The sequence below is a fragment of the Diabrotica virgifera genome, chromosome 1 (assembly GCF_917563875.1).
Source record: "Diabrotica virgifera virgifera chromosome 1, PGI_DIABVI_V3a".
NCBI classification, from domain to species: Eukaryota; Metazoa; Arthropoda; class Insecta; order Coleoptera; family Chrysomelidae; genus Diabrotica; species Diabrotica virgifera.
In genome coordinates, this window is record NC_065443.1 from 130679713 (window position 1) to 130707211 (window position 27499).

At 32.8% G+C, this 27499-nt stretch overlaps 1 protein-coding gene across 5 annotated transcripts in view; it reads left to right on the forward strand.

Annotated features, from left to right (window-relative positions):
- Positions 1-27499, forward strand: part of LOC114326427 (glucose transporter type 1) — a 659305-nt gene that overhangs the window by 281863 nt on the left and 349943 nt on the right. For 3 of the 5 annotated variants that reach the window (XM_028274797.2, XM_028274796.2, XM_028274795.2), the window contains exons 3-4: positions 12700-12956; positions 22237-22361. In XM_028274797.2, the coding sequence (XP_028130598.1) occupies positions 12700-12956; positions 22237-22361 (382 nt within the window). Of the gene's footprint in view, positions 1-3549; positions 3847-12699; positions 12957-22236; positions 22362-27499 lie in introns of those variants that run through there. The other 2 variants (XM_028274792.2, XM_028274793.2) reach the window with 1 other exon arrangement.

Consider the following 27499-nt stretch of genomic DNA (forward strand, 5'->3'; position numbering starts at 1 on the left):
CAACGTTTTTAAAACTTTTTTGCCTCTTAGTATTTTTTCGATAAGCCATTTTTTATCGAGATGCGGCTTCTTTTTTACTATATTTACATAGAAAATTTATGGGGGTTTGGTTCCTTTAAACCCCCCAAATGTTTGTGTACGTTCCAATTAAGCTATTGTTGTGGTACCATTAGTTAAACACAGTATTTTTTAAACTTTTTTGCCTCTTAGTCTTTTTTTGATAAGTCATCTTTTATCGAGATGTGGCTTCTTTTTCAAAATATACCAAAAAATTTAAGTTATAAATAAATTTTCAGATTATTAACAGGTGTCTATAATCATACTTAACCATGTACAAATATGTGGTGGATTCGAAAAATATTCAAAATATCTCGATAAACACTGGCTTATCAAAAAAGTACTAAGAGGCAAAAAAGTTTTAAAAATATCGTGTTTAACTAATGGTGCCAGAAAAATAATTTAATTGGAACGTACATAAAAGTTTGGGTGGGTTTAAGGGAACAAAACCCCCGTAAAATTTTTATGGGGTGCACAAATTTTAGTATAATTTTTTTTTAAGATGTTGCTGCGATAAAAATTCCTTATTTCCATTTTCAATAAAAAACCTCTAGGAGTTTTCGATATATGAAAAAAAATCGATTTTCATTTTGTAATTTCAAAGGGCTGTAACTTTTTTTGTGTGCTTTATTGTATATAGGTAAGTGAGGTTCAATCAACCTATTTTTGACCCCAGAATCTGTGGTATAATTTATGACCAATCTTTTCGGGACACCCTGTATATCAATAATATTTAATCAATAACTCAACATATTCCCGATGCAATGTCAAATATTTAAAATTGTCACTGATTGTCAGTGTCTGACTGACAATATATGCTGACAATATTATATTCGGCTGAGTGCGTTGTAAGACAAAGATAGATTTGGAAAATATTACCACGGCATTGTGTTCATTTTTTTCGAATCCTCAAAAAACCAATAAATATTTTTGAAAAATTTAAACGCAGAATGAAAGACTAAATTATTACCGAGGGCCGAAAGTCCCTTAGAATAAATAAAAAGTTTATTTTGAATGACATATTTGAAATTAAAAATCACACTAAATTTTCTCTTAGTTTTTCACCCCTGTAACTTATTAAAATAAACATTATAGAAGTTCTCAGGGACTTTCGGCCCTCGCTAATAACGTAATATTTCATTCTGCGTTTAAATTTTTCAAAAATACTTATTAGTTTTCTCAGGATTCGAAAAAAATGAATCCCCATATGAATAGCATTGCAGCCGAAAATACGTACCGATCCTCTTAAAATATTATGAAGATAGTCCAAACATTCTAATCTAAAATACTCCGTATAAGTAAAACTCTACGGTACGTATCTAATCAGTCACTTCACAATGATCTGGACATTTCACTAATCAAGGACGTAATAAAAAATCGTTTAATAAAATACAAAATCGCACCATTGACTACAGCAACGCATTGATAAATAATTTGTTTACCCAAACACTTTCCGAAAGAGAACTGAAGAGAGTATGGCCAGAATACCTACTGGAAGGTACCTAACTCACCTTAATTTAATTAAAGACTCTTTACTTATTACTTTGTTCATAGAGTAGATTGCAATCATGCAGTGTATCAATAAAAAAACCTTGCATCTGGCAGCCTTTTAAAAACTTTGAAAATTCATTTGTGTGTACATTTTGACCTACAGATGATATAAAAGTAATTAGAAATTCATCATTTTCATCAGTAAATGACTTTTGAATTAAAATCCACAAGGAAAAGAAAATGTTTTTCCTGTAGTTGGCTGTACACCATCAATCACAAAATTGGAAAAAATCCTTTGTAAAAGGTATAAAATTTTATTAAAATCCCTTTAAAGGGCTACATCACAACAAAACGTTTTCGATTTTTATAAAAAAAACGTCACCAGTGTTAAATAAACTGGATGCTAGCTGAGCCACAAAAGAAAAATTTCCGGGTAAAAACCCTTTAAATATAACATAGATGCGTTTAATGTGCATACTTTAATAAAATGCCTTGTGATGGTCACATGGCAAAGGGTTTTTACCCGGATATTTTTCGTTTTTGGCTCAGCTAGCATCCAGTTTATCTAACACTGATGATGATTTTTTATAAAAATCAAAAACGTTTTGTTGTAATGTAGCCCTTTAAAGGAGTTTTAATAAAATTTTATACCTTTTACAAAGGATTTTTCCAATTTTACTTTTGAATTAGTTGCGTATATGCAACATTACCGGCTAATACTATTTACTATGCAGTTTGAAAAAACATTGCTATTTATTACACTCCTTTTTTGTAAATTGTAAAATAATTAAAGAAAAAGCAGGCATTTATCCACGAATTTTCTGTTAGACTTCAAACCCTAGGACGATCTGTACAATGGAATGTACTCACAGGATTTTGGCAGTAGGTTGCTGATTCTGTTGGTCTCTTGTGAGGATGAAATTATACACCACTATACTTTTGTTTGTCGGTTTATTAACAATACAAACACTATACATTTAATTAAAATTACTTCGCTCTTGTTTACTAAAAAAATGCTACTAAAAGCGATGAGCTTCGTTGAGTTACATTTGGGACCTGTTCTGGTGAGGAAGCGAAAGTAGTTTTTGTGAGGATCTGAAAGTAACTTTTTTGAGGCACCGGAAGATATCTAAATGCTACTTACTCCCGAATCATAATTTACAATGCATAAAATTTGAAAATCATGATTTGGGATTTACAATGTATATTCATTGTAAATTATGATTCGGGAGTACTCCTAGGAGCATTTAACGTATCTTGGTTTGTTCATTTCTACTGCATCTTGATTCTAAATTTAGTATAAATGTCAAGAAGGTGTGGTCTTGGGAAATATAAGGTACATATTCAGATATCCTGAAATATACAGGGGTAGCGGTAATTTAATTTAAAATAGTATAAAGTTATAAACTTAGCAAACAAAGCATTTAAAAATCCAGCATTGGATCCAATTCATTATGTCTGTCGCCTTAACTCCATTCAGATGGTTGGGTGCTTGCAGTCTAGATAAGTGTCTTAATGTGCTGTCTTTTAGATGCTTTTTCGACCATTGCAGTCAATTTTAGACCTGTTAATATTAAGTATTTTATATTAAGTATTTTCCCTCTTCAATAGCAATTCAGCCTCTGTTCTAACACTTCTTTGCTCTCCTCTACTAACCAGATGTCGTCAGTAAAAAAAACTGATATATTCATGATTAGCACAATAAAAATTATGAAAATCTGTACTTGCCAAAATTAGATTTTTACATACAAAATATAACAAACAAGTGAATATATTATTATACCTATATTTTTTAACTGTAATTCTTAATTCTACAGAGTAGATTATCATTTAGTTTATGTGTTCTTCATGATGTATTTACCATATACATCACCAATCACAAACTTTCAATAATAACACTGCATGAGATTTGCATGACGACGTGTAATAGTTCTGCACGAAAACTTAAAACCTAATTAACACCTCGTTTCTTCCGCACGCCGCGCCATCTTCAGTCTGCAGAAGCAGGTGAGCGTTATGAGTATGAATCTCAGCGCGAAGCTGGACGAGCTGCAACGTGGCGACCGCCATCTCGAAACGACCGTTGCGCTCTGCGAGATCCGTACGCAACTCCAGGAGTTGACTAAGTCGGTGGAGAGTTGCCAATCGGAGGTCTCGGAAGTCAAGAGAGATATGGTGGCGATCAAGCACGAGCTGGACACCGTCCAGCAAGTAAAAGAAGAAATAGAGGAGCTACGGGAGTACGTGGACCGGTTGGAGGAGCACACTCATCGACGGAAGTTGCGACTTCTCGAACAGGTCTGTACCAGTATTTTAAAAAATTGAGTCTATTATGTCGTAATTTGATGCGCATTTGTATGTACTAATGTAAGATTTGTAGTTAAGTTACTAAAATATTACTAACGTAGGACAATGGTCGTTTTACTAATAGTCTAAGATACGATATATGGTCGATTTGAACCAATCTGTTTAATGGATAAAAACTGTTGGATATGTAATTTAGCATGTTAACAATTAAAAAAAAAACAAGGGTTGCCCGATCTAATCTTGTTCTAACTATAATTAATTAATAATTAAAAAATGATATTTTTTTTATAAATTAAAAAAAAATTGTTGACCCGGGCAGATATTATTTCAGATTTACTAGGTCATACTAAACAAAAAAGATATTTTGTAATTTTTCTCTAAAGTTGATCGTTTAATTTAATTATAAACAATTTAAAACTGAAAAAAGAACGAACGATGAGGATTTTCAAGGCTCAAAAACATAAGTGTATAATACCATTTTTGAAATTACGAAGTACCTAAATTCAAGTTCAAACCTTATCTATCAGTTCTTGATAAGCCCTTTGGACTTATTTCATTCTGAAACTTTGTTTTTAAGTTTTTAATGCCCGTCTCCCCATAAAAAACCTTCCTCATTAACAATTAAAAAATATATTTTAGAATAAAACATGGCTAAAACTCTTATTTGGCCCTTTTAGAAAAAGAATTGAACTTGAATTTATGTACTCGATGATTTCAAAAATCATATTTTTTGCTTGTGTTTTTGAGCCTTGAAAATTGTCATCTTTCGTTCTTTTTTCAGTTTTAAATTGTTCATAACTTGAAAACTATCAACTTTACAGAAAAATTACAAAAGACCTTTTTTGTTTAGAATGATCCAAAAGATCTGAAGTAATATCTGCCCGGGTCGAAATTTTTTTAATTCATAAGAAAATGTCACTTTTTAATTATTAATTAAATATAATTAGAACAAGATTAGATCGGGGAACCCTTGTTTTTTGTAATTGTTAACATTCTAAATTACATATCCAATAATTTTTATCCATTAAAGAGATCGGTTTAAATCGACCTTATATCGGATCCTCTACTATAATAAGTTTAAAATCTATTAACTCTTAAAATTAATTTTGATGAACTTTGGACCTAATATGTGAAGTTTATTTTTATTTATTACAAAACCAAAAAAGCTGCTTGTCATCATCATTTACATATGGTACATAATATGGTACATATATAAAAATATGTCCCCTTTAAACCATAAAAATACAAATCTTCTATTGCATCCTAGCTCTAATACTTCAAGTCATACAATACCGCGTCAGAATGTAGCATACCAATATGACTTATCTACACCTAATAAACAAAAACAATCAAAAACTGTGCTTTGTCTGCGTTATTCCTTTCACAGTCGAACGGAAATATTGTATAATGAACTAAACGCTAAAAGAAATAAAAGAGAATGTAGAAACAATGGGACTAAGACTAAATCAAGAAAAGACAAAAATATTCCGATTATAACGAAACGAATAAAAGAAAAAATAAATGTAGATAATACAGAATTTGAAGAAGTAGAACACTTTAAATACCTTGTAAAGACAATAAGCAAAACCGTAGGAGCAATACCAAAAATAAAAGAAAAAATGTTGGCAACTAATAAAGCTTATTCTGTACATAAGGGATTACTTAAAAACAAAATACTGACTAAGGCGGTAGTCTTCAATACACGCTGTACGCAATCTACGGCGTCTATTGGATACCACCGGCTAAGTCGGTGGCCATTACAATTCACTCCGTAATTTGAATTTGTTTTAGCATTACTTTTTTTTAGCTATTTTCGGTTGTAAATTAGTTTTTGTCCTTCAAAGTTTATTAAAAGTAACTAAAATGAACATTTTTCCTACGGCGTGACGCTGTATGCAGCCTACAGCGTCTATTGGAGATCACCGGCTAAAAAAAATAATATCAATATATAAGTAACATAATAGGTCTGGATCCCGCGTATGAAAAAAAAGTTGATTAATAGCAAGCTGAAAATTTTTTTATAAGCTTAAGGGTATCTAGTCGGACAAACTTTGATGTATGGGAACACTGGAACAGGAGAAGTTTTAATTGTGGAACAGGTTAAAAATTTGGAACGTCAGACTACGAAGACGTCCCATGTATTTTGTCGGACAGAACTTCCAATTAATTTGTTACCCTTTCTTAAACTGTCCTGCAAAAATCAGTCTGCTATTTATCACCAACTGGGCATTTTAATGAGTAGAACACGTAGAACATGTCAAATGACAGGAATTATGACAGGTGACAAATAGCAGTCTGATTTTTGCATGAGAGTTTAATGAAAGGGTAACAAATCAATTGGAAGTTCGGTCCGACAAAATACATGGGACGTTTTCGTGGTCTGACGTTCCAAATTTTTAACCTGTTCCACAATTAAAACTTCCCCTGTTCCAGTGTTCCCATACATCAAAGTTTGTCCGACTAGACACCCTTAAGCTATTAACAAATTGTCAGCTTGATTAATCAACTTTGTTTCATACGCGGGATCCAGACCTATAATAATTATACCTACATTATTATGTGCAGCAGAAACAATGGCTAAAAAACCTAAGAAGTCTTCTGAATAGTAAAGAGAAAGTTCATTGGAACCAGACTGGGACCAACAAAAACAGATCAAAATAAATATACAAACAGAAAAAATATTAGGACCGTGCTAAAAGAAGATATCATAACCAAACTAAAGCAATGTAGAATTAGATGGTTAGGTCACCCCTGCCGAGCAGAAAATGAAGCCGTGACGTACGCGATGATAGAAAGGCATCAAGGAGGAAGGAACGAAAAGGGCAGGACCAACATAAAAGTGGCTGCAAGAAGTTGAAAAAGATTTACAAAATTCAAGAGTAAGAGAATGGCGGGAAAATTTGAGCAAGAGAGAAACGGAGAGAGATCGTTAAGAAGACGACGTAAGCAAAAGGGACTAAAGGGGCCCAAGAAATAGGATACAGAACGCTTTTAAGACTTAACCCTACATCTGGGTGTACAGTCATTACATTGAATTAGACGTATGGTGCTTCTAAGACAAGCTGATATAACAGCTCAAAGCCGATGCCGCACTGCAGGATGCTAGATGGTCGCTTATAGGGTGGATTTTAAAGGTAGATGGTGGAGGGGCGCTGCATCCTGGACGCAGTGAAAGAGTGAAATGAAGTCAGAAGTCAGTATCCAACTGACTGCTGAGGAATCGTTTGTTTCATTTGTTACGTTACATTTGGTTTGTTTTTTTCGCATATCGTCTTATTAGAGGTAAAACTCACACACGGTACTTTTCATAAAGTGGAGAAAAATCGACTTAAAGGTAAAAATTGTTTTTTATATTCACCTGACTTGAATATTGGATGTTTTAATTCAACTGCAAAGAATAAATACAACAGATATTTTAAGCCATGTTTCGTCACATAGTGGGTGTGCTGGGTCCCCAGTTGCCCTACTTTTATACACAGCACTTATTACGCTTTCCTCCGTAGCCAGGCTACCCGGATGGAATATCAAACACGACTGATTTGGGGTGGATAGATACCTGGCGAACCACCGGATGTTTAGATGGTAGTGGGAGAGCACTGCGGCTACCGTCGTTTTTTTATTCGTGGTATAAGTAGCTGGACGGTCGCCAGGCTGGTATCTACCATCCACCATCCTACCAAACTTCCTGCAGTGCGGCATCGGCTCTGAAAAAAAGTGCTTCGATCTTCTACACAACAAAAGTTAAAACAATTTAGTGCAAAGGCCTAGCCATGTAAACCAAAACTTTCATATAATGAAAATAGTATTCCTGGAGTAGTAAAACTCCCCTACGAATATAATACTTTGACTGAGACAGCTGAACACAATTAGTGCATACCCTGGAAGCATTTGAGTATGTAAACCCTGAGGACTGGCAACTATGTTTAGATTCTTTAACCTGGGACCTTGAACAATGAAAAACTGAATCTTGGCCGAAGGTGCGATGAGATGGTTAACGGCAGATCAAAAGTGATTTTTCGCAAAACAACAAAAAAAACTTTTTTGTATTTTTTGGGTCATTCTAAGCAAAAAATGTTCTTACAAGTTTTTTCGTAAAATGCGTAGTTTTCGAGATAAACGCGGTTAAACTTTAAAAAGATCGAAAAATTGCAATTTTTGAACCCGAATAACTTTTGATTCAAAAATAAAATAGCAATTCTGTTTGCAGCATTTGAAAGTTCAAGTCAAATTATACCATGTTGGATTATTTTTATTCCTAAAAATTTATTTTTTTATAGCCACCATCGCACCTTCGGCCAAGATTCAGTTTTTCATTTTTAAGGTCTCAAGCAAAAGAATCCGAACATAGTTGCCGGTCCTCAGGTTCTGCATATTCAAATGCTTCCAGGGTCCGGTCTAAATGGCAATAAATAGAATTTAGAAAGAGATTGTGACAGTCAATATTAAAGAATAATTTTAAAAAGAAAGTCAAGAGATATATAGGAAAATAAAATGGATATATATGAAAAAAATTAAACTTGTCAATTGGTAGGACAAGACAGAAATCCATAGTAATAAATTGTTCAGTATGAATAACTTACCGTGCCACCTTAAAATTTCAATTTCTCTTAAACTATATTCATCTTTGTTTATCTTCTGCAACTCAGAAGAAAAAGTTTAATGGAGCTCCGACCTCTCTTGTGATAAGCTCTACATACCTTGTTGGTGATCTTTTCCGGGCTCTCGCTTCTTTTACTGGCTTCCTTACTTTACTTTCCCAGCTAGCCGGGAAAGTACTTTCCCGGCTAGCATCTGTCACTTTTCTACCTGCAAATGTCAATGTCATTTTTGATTAAAAGATGGTTTAGAAAGAATAGAATAGAACTCAACATTTATTTAATTAAGAAACAACAACAACAATAACAAAAAGAAAATTATTTGGAATTATAAATATTAATAGTTACATTGGAATTATGATTACTATTAACGGTTAAAGTAAGACCGTGTTGCTGAAAATTATGAGTTTCAGAAATAGATGATGACGCCGACGTTTCTGGATTTTCTACTGTTTTATCACATAATGAAAATGGATACAGATATTAGAAACGAAATTATTATTGGTAGATTGTGAGTATTAGAAATCCATAAACTACTAACCGATTGTGAGTAAAATAGTATACAAACTTCGCGGGAACTCATTCTAGCCTCGCGTCTGTAGTTTACCTCGGTGCTTCGCACCTTGGTAAACTACCTTGCCGCTCGGCTGAAATAGAGTACTTTCCCGCTAGGTATGTAATATACTATTACCAACTTACCTCAATGAACAGCACTCATATCCATATAAAAAAATGGCGAAGGCAGTTGTTTCTCTAATCCTTATTTTTGAATTTATGGTGATGGTGTGGCGTTTCCGTACTTTGGTGAGCTTTGTCATTGCCCCCTTCGCTTCGCTGTAGTGGACCTGCGTATTATTTCTTTGGTTCATCCACCGGAATTGGTTATGAGGGTGCCCAGATACACAAAAATTGAATTACCACTTTGATGTCATTGATTTTTAAAATGTCGGTATGATTGTAATTTCTTCTATCTATAACCATAATCATTGTCCTTGATTTGTTCGTGGATATTTTTTCATGGGTAAATAAATACTTTAATCATTATAGTCGTATAATCAGAAATTATTTACTTGATAGCAAGTGTTTTTTACTTTTTGTGTTTTTTATTGCCATGGTTTCACTGAAATTTATTCATTCTATGCCTTAGACATAATATATTTTTAGGAATGTCTAATTAGTGCTTGCTTGAGATAAGTTCTGCAACTTCCAGTCCAAAAAATTAACTCTTTAACTTTAATAACTGGAAAATGAAAATTCCAGACAAGAAGTATTTACTTTTCAAGAAAGCTTTAACTTAGATGTAAAATGCAGTTGAGAATATATAATTCAACACTCATTAAAATAATAACCTAGCTTTTAAAACGCATTTAGTCTCATCACGAAAGTAGGCATCCATTGTCTTAAATTTTTCCGTATTTGAAGCTGCTTCCAACAATAGAGTAAAGCTTTTAAAATCCAAGGCAACCTTATTAAAGAACATTTCTAAGAATTTTCAAGACGCGTATCGGACAAGAGAGAAAACGGGAAAAGAAGGTATACAAATCCAGATAAATCCGCTCGTTCAAATCTGAATAGCTTATTCCATGACGAATTTGCCAACTGGATACTTTTTAATATTAAAATATATCTCCGATTTGGGACAAACAATTAAAGATGTCTACACCTTTTGAATATTAAAATGGCTCTTTAAGACTAACGACTATAAAGAAATGCCAAGGAAAATTTTTATATTAACCTGAAAAGCTGCAAAACTATGTGGTTGCAATGAACTTGGTGTTTAGTTTTACAATTCGCAATAATTATCACAGTTTAAAATACCATACAGTCATTTATATAACTTAAAATCAACGTGTTTCCATCATTCTTTGTTTATTCTTCTTCTTCTTCGTCATTTGAATGACAAACAAGTTTGATTACTTGCATAATATCTTGAAAAACACTGAGGATTTTTATAGCATTTATATCTTTAATAAAAGCAGATATACTTAATATCATGCAGATATACTTAAATAAATCATTTCCTTGTTTTCGCATTCTCCATTTGATTGGTGTTACCCTCTATGATATTTTGGCTATGTTTCTTACTTCTTACTTCATTATCCAGCATGTGCGATTTAGGTCGTTGGTCTACAGTCTACACTACAGTCTGAGTAACTATTAACTTGTAATCGTACTCGATTCTAGGTCCTGACCCACTACTTTGCGCCGTGTAATTTGGGTTGCCTACTGCGAACTTTTTACATGTCTTCTTAAATCATGTTTACGTGTATATGTATACTTTTCCGCATTCCACGCACTTATTAATTCTTTCCACACCGAACATTTTCGTTGTCAAGAAAATGAAATAATAGTATGATGGAATTGATTTAAAAAATGACATAACCCAGACATCCAAAGTGAAAGTTATCCTCCAACACCAAATTGTTCTATATGGTCCATATAATGTTCAGAAAAAAGTCACAGCTAAAATTTTTGAGCGTCGGGTTTGGGGGGAGAGGGGGGAGAAGTCGGTAAATTCGTAGTTTTTTACGTTTTTCCTCAATATTTCTAAATCTATGAGGTTAATCATGAACAACCTTCTATACAAAAATGTTCTACATTAAATTTGAAATAAAAAAGTCCTATACATAATCCTTCTAAAATGAATGGTTCCAAAGTTATGGAGGTAGTATATTATAATTGGTCCAAAAAAGGCCTAACCCAGACATCCAACGTAAAAGTTTTCCTCCAACACCAAATTGTTCTATATGGTCCACATATTGTTCAGTAAAAAGTTACACCATTTTGAGCGTCCGGTTTGGGGGGAGATGGGGGAGAAGTCGGTAAATTAGTAGTTTCTTTACGTTCTTCGTCAATATTTCTAAAACTATGCTTAAGCGTAAACAATGTTCTATACAAAAACCCTCTACATAAAATTTAAAACAACAATGGTCCTATCCATAATTGTTATAAAATCAATCTTTTTATATTTTTTGGTCAATTGATGATGATTTTGGGTGGTGAGGTTGACGTTTCTTCAAGGGCTTATCACTAACATACCATCGGCCACTGAAATAGCAAATCTTGTTAAAGAAAATTTCTTTCAATTATTAAAAATATTATAAATTGCTCAAAAATATATAAAAAGTATCGAAAACCTCCACTTTTCACCCGCCATAACTCTGAAATTGTCGATTTTATAACAATTATGTATAGGACCTTTTTTGTTTTAAATTTGATGTAGACCATTTTGTATAGAACATGGTTTACGCTAAAGCATATTTTTAGAAATATTGACGAAAAACATAAAAAAACTACTAATATAGCGATTCCTTCCCCATCTCTCCCCCCCAAACCGGATGCTCAAAATGGTGTAACTTTTTACTGAACAATATCTGGACCATATAGAACAATTTGGTGTTGGGGGAAAACTTTTACTTTTAATGTCTGGGTTAGGCCTTTTTTGGACCAATTATACATTAATACCTCCGTAACTTTGGAACCGTTCATTTTAGAAGGATTATGTATAGGGCCTTTTTTGTTTAAAATTTAATGTAGAACATTTTTGTATGAAAGGTTGTTTATGCTAAACCGCATAGTTTTGGAAATATTGACGAACAACTTAAAAAACTACGAATTTACCGATTTCTCCCCCCTCTCCCCCCCAAACCCGACGCTCAAAATGGTGTGACTTTTGCCTGAACATTATGTGGACCATATAGAACTATTTGGTGTTGGAGGATAACTTTCACTTTGGATGTCTGGGTTTGGATCTAGTTATAACATACTATACCTACTCAAAAAGCAAACACAGAACTGTGAACAATAGAAATGATTGAATCGGAAAATGTATCTAACACCTTCACATGGAACACCCTATATTTTAGTATTGCAATGAAATACTTTCTTGTAAACATTTCCTATACCTAATTGCTTTAATTTGTGAGTTATTCGTGATTCTTTGAGCCAAACATTAACTGAAATAACAATTAGGTAAAATTTTATTAGGTTGGCCGTAACGACGTTCAATCTAAAGAATACGAAAAGTTAACCATTTTTAAAACCAACGCTTTTGAAGTAGGAAACATTTTACTATTTTTATGCGTATTAAATTTAAAATTAAAAGGAAAAATTATAATTATTAATTGATAAGAAACTGACTATAAATTTGTAACCAATCAAAAAGAAGTCTGGCTAATTAGCTCTGCCAAGAACATTTTTCAGAAAAAAGGGAAAAATTTATTAATACATAATCTGTTTCTATTTCCAGGGTTTAACGTTATTCCTAACCTACGCCATAATGGCGGCGGTGTTGGGGATGTTCCAGTTCGGGTACAATACGGGAGTGATCAACGCACCCCAGGGCAACATCGAAAACTTCATGAAGACTCTGTACAAGGAGAGGTACAAGCAGGACTTGGCTAACGAGAAGGCCGAAATGCTGTATTCGATAGCTGTGTCGATATTTGCCATCGGCGGCATGTTGGGAGGCTTCGGAGGCGGAATGGTGGCAAACAAGTTTGGAAGGTAAGTCCGTTTTTTTTTTGTTTAAACATTACAAGACTTATAAAAGTAAATTGTTGATAACCTACATAATACAGGGTGTAACAGAAAGGCAGTTCATAAATTAAATCACATATTTTGGGAATAGAAATTATTCAATTGAACCTAACTTACCTTAGTACAAATGTGCACATAAAAAAGTTACAGCCCTTTAAAGTTACAAAATCACACTCGATTCTTTTCCAATATATCGAAGACTATTCGAGATTTTTTATTAATAATGGACATGTGCCATTTTTATCACAGTATTAAAAAAAGTAACAGTTTAATGTGTGTACTCTATAAAAATTTTATGGCGGTTTTGGTCCCTTAAACCCCCAAATGCTTTTTACCTTCCAATTAAATTATTATTGTCATATGTACCATTAGTTAAACAATGTTTTCAAAACAGTTTCTTCTTAGTGATTTTTCAATAAGCGATTTTCATTTTGTAACTTCAAAGGGCTGTAACTACTTTTCATATGCACATTTTTGTACTAAGTTAAGTTAGATTAAATTGAATTATTTTTGATCGCAGGATATGTAGTTTAATTTATGACCTGCCTTTTTATTACACCCTGTATACTAACATTCAAATTACCTAAAGTAAAATCAATTACCCAGTATATTCTCCAGATACAATATACAGAACCAGTTTCTGATACATACTATTAAACCACAATAAGTAAAGCAAAGAATTTTTAATTTTTTTTTCGCTTAACCCTTAAACGCCCAACCTTTTTTAGGTCCCATGTACGCCCAGGGTGGGTAAAAAATGTCCACCTTGAAAATAGCTAATATATTTATTGAGAGTTGTTGGAAGTGAATTAAACTTAAGAATCTGATGCTCAAGAAACACAGCATCTTCTAAAATATTAATATAAACAATTTACAAACCTTAAAACAAAATTACAATTTAAATCAAAATTAACATACCAGTAACTGCCAGTAATTCAGATTTGTCGATTTTCTCCACATTCTTCCTTTCAGCCTCCTCATTGGCGGATAATTATGTCGATAATGTAATTATACGTCGATAATTATATGGATTATGTTCCTAACAACGAGAAATTATAGAGAAACCTTTAGTAACAAGTTTTACCAAAGGTGTACTTTTTATGCCCACCCATATTTAACTCAAGATATTACTTTTATTTTCAAAAATATCGGTAAAACCAAATTAACATCAGATAAAGGGCTGTATTTGTAACAATAAAAAATTTTTGAAAAATTTTTAAACACGTAATAAATAAGTTACAAGGGAATACGCATTAGGTGGACATTTTTTACCCACCCTTGGGCGTTTAAGGGTTAAAGCTCTAAACACAGGATCAAAAACTGAATACCTTCTAAAGTATTAATCAATTAAATATTAAAAGTCCTCGGTTTTTTCTGTTATCATTCTGGTAATGATAGTTTTATTTGCTGGTGCTCTGAATATTCCCTTGGTGGATATTGCAAACCAGGTTTTCAAATCCTTTCGTAACGAAAAACAGAACATATCTTATATTTAGGTACCTTCAGGTAAGTATATCTTTACTTCAAAGAAAGTTGAGTAAATATGTTCGTTATGGTAATCAAACTCTGAAGGAACTGTCTATTAGCGTTCACATTACTATTTCCTCACCACGTATATTTTAGTCCAAAACTAAGCTGATACCAGTCTTCCACCATTTCCGTATTGTTGGCAGTTTGTATTTCTCCAGTTTTTTCTGTCTATTTTTCCTTGCTAGTTATCACGACGTTTGATTTTTTTGTGTGTTAACATCTTACTCATATTGCTGGAGAATTTCAGCTACTATCAATGCATTTTTGTAATAGTCCAGAAAGCCACTGCGCATCCGCTAGGAAAAATATTCTAATTCGGATTTTTTGCACAGTCTTACTCAAAAAGGACTCCTTTTAACAAATTTGCATGTTGCCAGGACCAAAAGGTGGTCAAAAATTTCTTAAACGTTTTTTTTTGTTTTTTTCCTAAAATTATTTTTTTTGCATGGAAAAAAGTTTTTTTAGGTTTTTTGGATCATTCCAAACAGAAAAGGTCTTTAGTGACTTTTCTCTAAAAATGATAGTTTTTGACATATAAGAGATTAAAAATTGAAAAATTGCGAAATCGGCCATTTTTAACCCTCAAAAACTATGTGAAAAACTGAAAATTTGAATGTTGCCAAGGTAGGTGGATATTCTTTAAACATCGATTGATGAAATCCCAAAGAGTTTTTTGCAATACAGTATTCAAAACTCCTTTGTTTATTAATTGCTAATCAAGCGTGCGCGACACTATTTTCCACCGACAGTATGGTGCAAATGAAAGGAATAAATTCGTTATATCGTAAACCGGCGACATTAAGGAAAAATCCCGAAACCGGTCATTTTTATTTTTAAGTTATGATATTGTGGCATATATGGTATACTAGTGACGTCATCCGTCTGGGCGTGATGACGTAATCGATGATTTTTTTAAATGAGAATAGGGGTCGTGTGGTAGCTCATTTGAAAGATTCTTCAATTCTCTATTCAGTAATGTAAACATTTACATAATTATTTATACAGGGTGTCCTTCTACTTCTTTTTTTTATCAAATAATTTAATTTAATAAAAATTTGTGGACACCCCGTATAAATAATTATATAAATGTTTATATTACTAAATAGAGAATTGAAGAACCTTTTAAATGAGCTAGCACACGACCCCTATTCTCATTTAAAAAATCATCGATTACGTCATCAGGTCCAGATGGATGACGTCACTAGTATACCATATATGCCACAATATCTTAACTTAAAAATAAAAATCGACCTGTTTTGGGATTTTTCCTTAAAGTCGCCGGTTTACGAAATAACGAATTTATTCCTTTCATTTGCACCATACTGTCGGTGGAAAATAGTGTCGCGCACGCTTGATTAGCAATTAAAAAACAAAGGAGTTTGGAATATTGTATTGCAAAAAACTGTTCGGGATTTCATCAATCGATGTTTAAAGAATATCTACTTACCTTGGCAACATTCAAATTTTCAGTTTGTCACATAGTTTTTGAGGGTTAAAAATGGCCGATTTCGCAATTTTTCAATTTTTAATCGCTTATATGTCAAAAACTACCATTTTTAGAGAAAAGTCACTAAAGACCTGTTCTCTTTGGAATGATCCAAAAAACCTAAAAAAACTTTTTTCCATGAAAAAAAAATAATTTTAGGAAAAAAACAAAAAAAAAACGTTTAAAAAATTTTTGACCACCGTTTGGTCCTGGCAACATGCAAATTTGTTAAAAGGAGTCCTTTCTGAGTAAGATTGTGCAAAAAATCTGAATTAGAATATTTTTCCTAGCGGATGCGCAGTGGCTTTCTGGACTATAAAGCATTTCAAAGTGATGAAATGAGTTCAGTGGTATTAATCGGTAGTTTTTGGGCTCATGACGGCGCTGGTATTCTAGGCACCTGATACCCACAGGGGGTCCCGTCTGGAGTTTTATGCAAATTCGATACAAAATCAGTGCAAACTCATTATACTGGTGTGTTTGAGGACGCTGATCACAAATATCATGACGATGAGATAATATAATTTTCTACAATGGACCTGATGACTAGGATGGGCCTCATCTCCTGGAGTTTTATGAAAATTAGTGTAAAAATTACAAAATCAGTGTATAAAGTCGTTAATACGGAGTTTTGCGGTCGCTGATCACGAATATCGTGATGACAATGGTCTACGACGCGCTTGGAGACAAGGTAAGGCCTCATCTCTAGGGTTTTTGCAGAAATTCGATACAATATCAGTGCAAACTCGTTACACGTAGGTTTTTAGGATCGCATAATACGAATATCATGTCGTCAATGGTCTCCGAGACAACTGGTGCCCAGGAGGGTACTCATCTACAATAGTTCTATGTAAATTCGACAACAACTCAGTTGGTTCTACTAATTACCTACATCGAAGACCATCACCTGGTATTAGGTGGGGGGAGACCATCGCCGTTACGATATTCGTAATAGCCTGGGAGGTAATGTCAAATTTGACCGGAGCATTTTAGCATGGCTGCTTTCTTTTTATTTAGTTAGGTATTCCAAAGCTTATTAACAAATGATGTGTCAGCTGGCCCAAAACCGGGGATTTTAGACAAGAAAAGGTAAAATATGAAACTTGATAGAAAAACGCTACAACTTATGTCAAATATTTATCTACGTGACTTACAACTCTTAACAGCCTTGCTGACTTCTCTCCTAGCTTTCACTCAGGCAATCCGGGTTCAAATCCTGGAGTTGAATTTTTTTCTTGTTTTTAAAATTGACATTTTATTTTGAAAAATAATTATTCTTATAATAAGGGCGTTATTCAGCGGAATACTGGATGTATTGTGTTTTGATTGATTTGCACACTTTCGATAGCTATTTTACATTGGATATATTGCGTTTGGAAGGAATTGGCTGTAACCACTGGATATATTTCATGACAAAGCTATTTAGTATTAATTTAACTCAAATTCTAAAAAACAGGATTTATTGCGTTTTGATTGATCGCTCCTCATAAAGACAAACATCCATTTTTATATACCTGTTATAGAGAACAGGGAAATATTTAGATTGCTATTATAAAATGGGGGTTGGTGAGAGAAAAGTGAAAAATTAGGGTTGTATGTATCTTTTGGTTCTACATCATATTACATTAAGAAAAAACAGTTTGTCCAAAAAATAAAAAAAATGTCGGGAGGAGGTGGGGAGGGCAACCCTTAAGAAAAAACAGTTTGTCCAAAAATAAAAAAAATGTCGGGAGGAGGTGGGGAGGGCAACCCCCTTTTTCACTTAGATTGGTCGTACTAACTCAGGAAGCTTCAGGGTTTCATTTAAAACAACTTTGCTTATTAAGGTCAATCATAATATTTATGATCAAATGCATAGTTCTATTTCACAAGTTCTATGTATAATTCTATAAGAAATACAGATTTTTTATATTGTCTCGTATAAATAATAAAAACGTGGTATTATAAAAATAATTATTTTTCAAAATAAAATGTCAATCTTAAAAACAAAAAAAAATCAACGCCAGGATTTGAACCCGGATTGCCTGAGTGAAAGCTAGGAGAGAAGTCAGCAAAGCTATTAAGAGTTGTAAGTCACGTAGATAAATATTTGACATAAGTTGTAGCGTTTTTCCATCAAGTTTCATATTTTACCTTTTCTTGTCTAACATCCCCGGTTTTGGGCCAGCTGACACATCATTTGTTAATAAGCTTTGGAATACCTAACTAAATAAAAAGAAAGCAGCCATGCTAAAATGCTCCGGTCAAATTTGACATTACCTCCCTGGCTATAATCAACGACCCCAAAAACCCCCCATTAACGATTAACACGAATTAAACATTAATTATCCCAGAATTTATATTTTATTGTAATGTTTCGTCTTCATTGGGACCATACGGTATTAGAATTGCACTTTTCATTCTTGCCATATTTATTATACAGCCTACTCCAGCTGCTGATTGTCCTTTCGTTTACCCCGCTGTAAATTAGTATATGGCGATTATTAACTTGAATCACTCCTTGCCCCTTTTTTTCTTTTATTGGAACTAAATCAAAGTCTACCCCTTCAAATCCGATATAATGTATAATAATTGTCTAATGTATAATTATTATTATAGGAAATAACTGGTACTAAAATATTAGGCCTGGATCCCGCGTACCAAAAAAAGTTGACTAATAGCAAGCTGAAAATTTGTTAATAGCTTAACGGTGTCTAGTCGGAAAAACTTTGATGTATGGGAAAACTCGAGCAGGGGAAGTTTTAATTGTGGTACAGTTTAAAAATTTGGAACGTCAGATTACGAAAACGTCCCATGTATTTTGTCAGACAGAACATCCAATTCATTTGTTACCCTTTTATTAAACTCTCATGAAAAAATCAGACTGTTATTACGAATCAACACGATTCCTGCCATTTGACATGTTCTTCGTGTTCCACTCATTAAAATGCCCAGTTAATGATAAACACCAGTCTGATTTTTGCATGAGAGTTTAATGAAATGGTAAACCAATTGGAAGTTCTGTCCGACAAACTACATGGAACTTTTTCGTAGTCTGACGTTCCAAATTTTTAACCTGTTCCACAATTAAAACTTCCCCTGTTCCAGTGTTCCCATACATCAAAGTTTGTCCGACTAGACACCGTTAAGCTATAAACAAATTTTCAGCTTGCTATTAATCAACTTTTTGAAGTTATACTTTTTTAGGCGCGATTGTGAGTGAATTTTTATAATTCCGGGCGCATGCGCACACAGACAGTATGTAGTTCGTTGCTAATCTTTCAAGTTTTGTATGTATCAGCGCAAATAAGTCATTAAAAGAATATATTAGTGTTTTAGTAAATATAATATTAAATCTAAACGGGAACTGGTGTATGTTTTCAAAAGACTGATAGTGTGTAAATTAATTTATTAAATCAGCTAAGTACTTTCAGCATATTAATGCCATCATCAGAGCTATCCTATAAAAAGACTAAGTTGAAAAATCTTATTCATAAAAAATTATAAAGTGAAACTTACGTCTTATAGGTGTAAAAACCTCAAAAGAAGAGAAAACTTCGAACAAACACATTCTATATTCTAAAAATTAACCCAGGGATATAACCACTGGTTAGGGTAAAAAACCCTTAAATGTTAAAAATCACATTTAATGTGTTTTTTTTACAAAATGGCCACCATTCGTACAAAGAACAGCTGTTACTGACAATATTCAAAACGACAGCCTGCTGACGGAAACAATAGTTCCTAGCGACATCTGTGTTATTAAAATTATTTAAAATTTTTGAAAATGACTAAGTTGTCATATGTAGTTAACTAATTGGTATGACGTTAAAGTTAATATGAAAAACTAAAGTTAAATTTAAATGACAATTGTTAAGTTTAAATTAAAGTTAAATGTGAAAATAATCAAATTATCAAAGTATTATTAATTATTAAAAAAACCAAACAACCAGTCAGTTCTGACCAAATATAGAAGTGAGATAGATGAAAACCAAGGAGAAGCACCGTTGGACAAGCTCAGAGTTCCAAAACTGTTTGAAAACAATATTATTATTAAAAAAGCCAAATCGAAAATATTTAATTTAATTGTAATCAATGAAAGAAAATTCAAATATGTTATAAAGTAATGTTCAAAAAACTAGAGCAATTGTTGGGCATGCTGAATATAACAGTATTAAAGAAACTTCTTAAAGATTGGATCAAATTTACAATTTAATTGAACCTGGGTGTTAACACAATTTTGAGGATTTCTTTTTAATTCCCTGCTAATTTCTAAGTCTTCTAATAAATTCATTTTTGTATAGTTGTTAATGGGTATACTATGTAGAATCCTACTATCTCTTTGGGGACTGAAGTTATGTTTAGAAGCATGTAAGTGATTGCCAAAACTAGATTTGTCAATCTTAGACAAATGTTCTTTGATGCGTGTTTCCAAAGGTCGCATAGTTCTCCCCACATAGGTAACAGGGCAGTCTCCACAGGACAATTTGTATATACCACTTTTTGATGTTTTTCCAATTTTATCTTTGGTGTGAGAAAAAATAGATTTGATATTTTCCTTACATTTGAATGATAGTTTAAGGTTGGGGATGTTATTTAGGATTTTGGCTATATTATCTGAAGGATAACCTATGTATGATATTGATCTATACATAACTGCTGTAGTGGAATTATTAAGAACAGGATTGTAAGCTAGGGATCTATTCCTTTTACTCCTTAATTTGTTGAGGATGTTATCAACTAAAGTAGGGGAGTAACCATTACTATATGCAAGTTGTTTGATAATATCTAATTCTGAATTGAAATTAGTATCTGATAATGGTAGACTAAGTAAACGATGGATGTAGCAATAAAAGGAAGCCATCTTCTGTTGAAAGGGATGGTTAGAAGATCTAGGGATGGTATGGTCAGTCTGAGTAGGTTTTCTAAAGACTGAAAAAATTAATTTACTGTCCATCCTAGTTAAAGTAAGGTCTAGAAAATTTATAGACTTGTTGGACTCGGTTTCTAGAGTGAAATTTATAGCTGGATGTAAATTGTTGAGCAAATAAAGAATATTTTCAGCATCTGTAGAATTGCCATCTATAATAGCCAATACATCATCAACATACCTGAACCAGTATAAGATTTTTTGGAAAGAGTTTTGGTTCGAAGAATTATTATCAAATATGTTAACCTCGAGGTTGTTAAGAAACAAATCTGCTAGCAAAGGTGATAAAGGATTCCCCATTGCCAAGCCTTGTGCTTGTCTATAAATAATATCGTTAAAGGTGAAGAAATCTTGCGATAAACAAAATTTAAGTAAATCCAACAAGTGAGGAATTGAAACTCTATTAATATTACTTTTAATAAGTAAATCCTCCACTAAAGGAATGGTTTCATCTCTAGGTACATTAGTAAACAAATTACTTACATCAAAAGAAACTAGAAAGAAGTCTCTAGGTAAGTTTAAAACTGACAGCTTATTTACTAAATCGGTAGAATTTTTGACAGAATAAGAAGGTTGTAAAGTTATTGTAGATTGTAAAATGGAATTAATGAATTTAGACAATGTAACAACTGGTGTGTTGTAAAAGCTAACCACTGGTCTCATAGGAACATTCGGTTTGTGAATTTTTGGTATTTATTATAAATACCAAATAAATATATACCATATAAATATATACCATATATTACCATATAAATATAATATTTATTATAATTTTTCTGTCTTTGGATTTATCTTCCTCGGGAGTAAGATAATAAAGTATCTAGATATTATAATATTCTTATACTTCAATTGATCTATTTGCCACCGTGATTTGTAATAATTATCTCTGAGTTGTCATGTACCTAGAGCGATAATAGCTTCGTTGGTAGAGCATTGGACCAGAGATCGAGAGGTCTCCGGTTCAAATCCCAATCGATTCGTATTTTTTTTTAATTTTTGGTATTGTTTTAATCAAACTTTTTGAAAGTGGTAGATAAGTATTAGAGTTAGTTTAATATTTAAATAAAATACGAATAAACTGTTTAGTATATTTACTTCGTTGAAATTTTATAATAGAAGTATAACTTCTTCCGTGCGTACAAAGTAGGTACACACACATTATTTATTTTTGGTACGCGGGATCCAGGTCTATATTATACCAGGTTATTTTATTTTGCAAAATTTTATGGGCTATAAGTTACAATCTAGTTCATCTTAAAAAAGTGAATTATATCAAGACTATATTTTTTAGTAGTAGTAATTTTTTGTTTTGTTTGTTACAGGAAAGGAGGCTTGCTGCTCAACAACGTCTTGGGTATAACCGGAGGGTGCCTAATGTGGTGTACAAAAATAGCGAAATCCTACGAAATGCTATTTGTAGGAAGATTTATTATAGGGGTCAATTGTGGTGAGTTACTTTGTCATTAGGAAAATCATTATTTTCGTTCTTCTAAAGTACATCCAAACTAACAAAAAATTACACTATAAATCTTTTAAAATAAAAAAGATTTTAACTGCGAACAAGAGATTTATTAATCTGTAGTTCGCAGTTTTTATTGTACAAAGACGAACACAAAAAAGGCTTCTGTGTAGATACTTAATTTTTTTATGACTCGAAAATTATGAATGGGTACACGGTACACATATGGCTAAATTTCTGCATGCTAGAACCCGTATTAATTAGAATACTAGAAACCTTTAATTTTAACCACAAAATTTTAATTACCAAATTATACTAATTCTTAAATATATCCGAATATTAGTTATTTTTATAACACATATACAGGATGGGCTGGGGAAAACTTTCCATGTAGGGCCCTGATTCTAATTCAAATTTCGACTCAAAACAAGTCGCAATGAATGGCGACGTTGAAATGCGACTGTGCGAGTCTTGTGTATTTTAGTTGAACTAACGAAATGATGTCACAAAATAGCGACTTATCGAAATTAATTGCGACTCCAAAAGAGTGGTTGATATTATAATTATTTCTAGTCGAAATTATTGTGACATGGACATAAATAAATGTCTGAAGGCCGAAAGCGAGGTTAGATTTAGTTTAGGAGATGTGTTTTGTTTGTTTCTTGCAAGGAAAACTAAAGCAAAAGGTATTAATAAATATGGCTGGGTTTTATGGAAATTTGCTGGTTTGCAGGAATTAGATTGAATAGTAATAAATTAGAAATATAATAATTGAGAAAAACGTGAATTATAAACTCAATGAAAGATGTAATAATCTGGTGAAATTAGTATAAAACAAGAACAATTATGTACCAGCTATTATATTGCTGGACATGCTCGAATCAAATATTAAGATTTCATATATTAGTAACATAGCTATGAAAGGTCCCCAGAAAGTGTGCTATTTGGTTTATAAACAAATTAGCGCTCCAAAATCTTTTTTTCAATTATTGCTCTGTAACTCAGAAGATTTTAACGTTAAACCAAAAACATTTAAACCAAAAACACTCAAATAAAAATTCACTGTAACAATTTAATTCTGCACATAGATATTTTTTTTCGACTTCCTTCGGCGGAAATTTTCCTGGGAAAATTCGGGTTTTTAAAAACAAAATCCTTAAATTTCAACTAAAATGTTAGGGAATTAATTACTTATCAATAATTAAATAACTTGGTGACATAAATCTTTTTCGTTATGAATGTCTTGAAGGTATGAAAATTTGTATGTACAAAGAAGACCGGAATAAAAAGGTAATGGTCCAAAGATTGAAATTATGTTGTTTATAACTCTGTCGCAAATGCCGGTCAAATTTGACCGGTTATACCTGGAACCACTCAATTCGATTTTTTTTCTTCGAAAAAGAAGCCGTGCCCTTTTCAACAGTGTTAACTTAATTTAATATAATTTGATATTTTCTGAGGGGCTCCATCTGTTTATAAGCCAAAAAATTGTTTCTTTATAACATTCCTGAGACCGCTCAAATACTCAATTTCAATTCTGTAAAGTAGTACGTTGAATAGGTATAGTGCTTTTTTATACGAAAATCATAGTTATTCTGGTGTATCATAATCTTTCTGGTTATTATTGCGACCGAAATTTTTTTATTAACATTTTAATTATTGCTAAATTGCTATTGGTTAGATTGTCGACGGCCTCCTGATATAATATAATCTACTATAAAAAATCTTTCATGTCACCAATTTATTTAATTATTGACAAATAAGTACTTTCCTAAAATTTTAATTGAAAATTGCAGATTTTTTTGGGAAAACTGGGATTTTCCAAGTAATATTTTTGTTGAAGGAAATCGGAAAAAAATACTTTTGTGCAGAACTAAATTGCGGTGAATTTTTATTTGAGTGTTTTTGGTTTAAAGAAAAAATCTTAGTAGTTACAGATAGTGTTGCCCAAAATCAGTCTTGGTCTTGCAGTCTTGGTCTTGTTCTTGCATTTTCGCAAGACCAAGACCAAGGCCAAGGCCGCCTAATTTGAGCAAGACCAAGACCAAGACTTACCGTGCAAGATTTGAGCAAGAACAAGACTAAGCCTGCAAGACTCTTGCGTCTTGCAATTAGAACTGAGGGTCTTTTATGAAGTATATTAGTTCGGGTATATTCTTAGGTAGGTACTCTATGAGAAGCAAAAAAATTTGTAAAATTGGACTTATGCGCCTTACGAACAATACCATAAACAAACATACATTCTTCGCTCTGAAATTAATTGTCCAGGTTTTGAGAATAGCCGCCCTCCATTCATAAATTAATAGGTCTGGATCTCGTGTATGAAAAAAAGTTGACTAATAGCAAGCTGAAAATTTGTTAATAGCTTAAGGGTGTCTAGTCCGACAAACTTTGATATATAGGAACACTGGAACAGGGGAAGTTTTAATTGTGGAACAGGTTAAAAATTTTTAACGGTCAGAACACGAAAACGGCACATGTATTTTGTCCGACAGAACAGACCTAAACTCTCCGAACAGAGATTAAACTCTCATGCAAAAATCAGACTGCTATTTATCACCAAATGGGCGTTTTAATGAGTGGAACATGTAGAATATGTCAAATGACAGGAATTATGATAGGTGATAAATAGCAGTCTGATTTTTGCATGAGAGTTTAACCTCTGTTCGGAGAGTTTAAGTCTATTCTGTCGGACAAAATAAATGTGCCGTTTTCGTGGTCTGACCGTTCCAAATGTTTAACCTGTTCCACAATTAAAACTGCCCCTGTTCCAGTGTTCCCATACATCAAAGTTTATCCGACTAGACGCCGTTAAGCTATTAACACATTTTCAGCTTGCTATTAATCAATTTTTTTCCATACGCGGGATCCAGACCTATAATGTATCGAAACTTTTTAAATATATGTCATATGCTGATAAAAAATATACCTACAATAAGTAGTTAATTTTTTTCCTTAATTAGTTTTGTAGGAATTTAAACACACAAAAATCATATCGATATTATAGAATACTAAGACTATTATGTATATTTTTTCTGCTGAGTGTGATTACGATAGGAGACAGACTATAACAGATAATGCCGTGCCGTCTATACCGTGTAACCAAATACATACCCAAATATTTAGTCTACGAGGCATTCAACAAAGAAATATTTACAATGAAATACATGGAAAACAAAAGGACATTTATAGCAGTTTTTTTCTGTACGTAGTTAAATTAAACTGGTCATTTGTTTTATCAATCGACTCACTGTTCTTTTGTTATGCTCTTTGGTTGCTATACACTATTCCAAGAAACGGGTCATTTTTGGTCTCTCGAATTTCCTAAACTTGTTCGATTTAAGTGGTTGATAATTTGATTTTTTATTTATTTGATTTTAATGTTTGATAATAATATAGCCTTGTTCTGTATAAATATCGCTGTAATAATATTGTTTCTAGACAGGTAAATTTGTCATTGTACACCGGGTGTACCAATCAAACTGTATTTTTTTTCTCAAAGTTCGCATCACCCTTTGGAATTTTCTAGCATTTATAAAATATTGAAAGTAAAACCCAACTATAGCCTCATATTTTCTTAACATTTTGTTCTTTTGATTCATTCGCTTATGTTGGATAATAAAAGGTTAGGTACTTTTTTAACTAGCGATGTTTTTCATCAATACAGGGTGTTTTTAAATAAGTATGGCAAACTTTAAGGGGTAATTCTGCCCGAAAAATAATTTGACAGTTTGCTTTATAAGTGTATGTTCGCAAATGTTTCGTTTCCGAAATAGGGGGTGTTAAAATTTTTCTTACCGGTTAGGTTGTTAAAACCAGTTGAGATATGCAAATGAAATTTGGTGGGTTTTAAGAGGTAGTTATTACGCATTTTTGACATACAATTAAGAATTTAATATTCACCATTGGCGCGCATACGGGTAACATGACCCGTTTGTTTAGAATTACCCCTTAAAATTTACCATACTTATTTAAAAACACCCTGTGTTGATAAAAAACATGGCTAGTTGTTAAAATACCTAACTTTACTGTTATCCAACATAAGCGAATGAAAAAACAAAACCTTAAAAAAATATCAGACTGTAATTGGGTCTTAATTTCAGTATTTTATAAATGCTAGAATATTCCACAGGATGATGCTTACTTTGAGAAAAAAACACAGTTTGACTGGTACACTCATTACTACCGATAAGTTATCGGGTACCTATACAACGACAATTTAACTTCTAGCAACAATATTATTGCAGCGATATTGTTAACGAATAAGGCTATATAATATTAAAAAATCACTTAAATCAGACAACAGGTTTAGGAAATTCGAGACATCAAAAATTACCCATTCCATTTTTATGGAGGTGCCTTAATTTCTTGGAGAAGTGTATTATTCTCGGTTTGGTATTCGGTACCAAAATGAGAACTGGCGTTAACATATGAAGGGCCAGGGGAAAGAACGATGAATGTCTATCTACAAGCATTTTCGGTAAAATGAGAAATATAGTTACATATTCATTGTTTTTACCCCTTGCGTCCAATCTTGTGACGTGATTTTAAGACGATTATCATATTTATGTCCCATTGTCCATTCACAGGTTGATAGTACCCTTTCTAAGCTAACAGATTGCACAACAATCTCAAAATGACCAAAAATTGACATTCATCCTTTTTCCCTCTGACCCTTGTGCACATCTGTCACTGAATTGAATTCTTTTCAAATCACACATTGTCAATGGCAAATACTCGAAAAAATACGTAAGTTCCTAATAAACTTTGGTTAGTTGAAATATAGACACGGATCGCTTAGATCGTAGGTTCAAACCCCACACGGTGTCAGTTGTTTAGATATTTATTAATTTGGTTGGTCTTTACTATGGCTGTGATATTAAAGCTTAAAATTGACCTACTCTGTTACGTTGTTCTAGTTCTAAGATATGTAATAGGCTAATGGGCAACTGCGAGACTTGCAAGACTCTTCCTGCAAGACCAAGACCAAGACCAAGACCTGGAGCGCAATACCAAGACCAAGACCAAGACCAGGTGTACTGTCGCAAGACCAAGACCAAGACTCTCTAAGTCTCGTCTTGGTCTTGCACTTGGGCAACACTAGTTACAGAGCACTAATTGAAAAA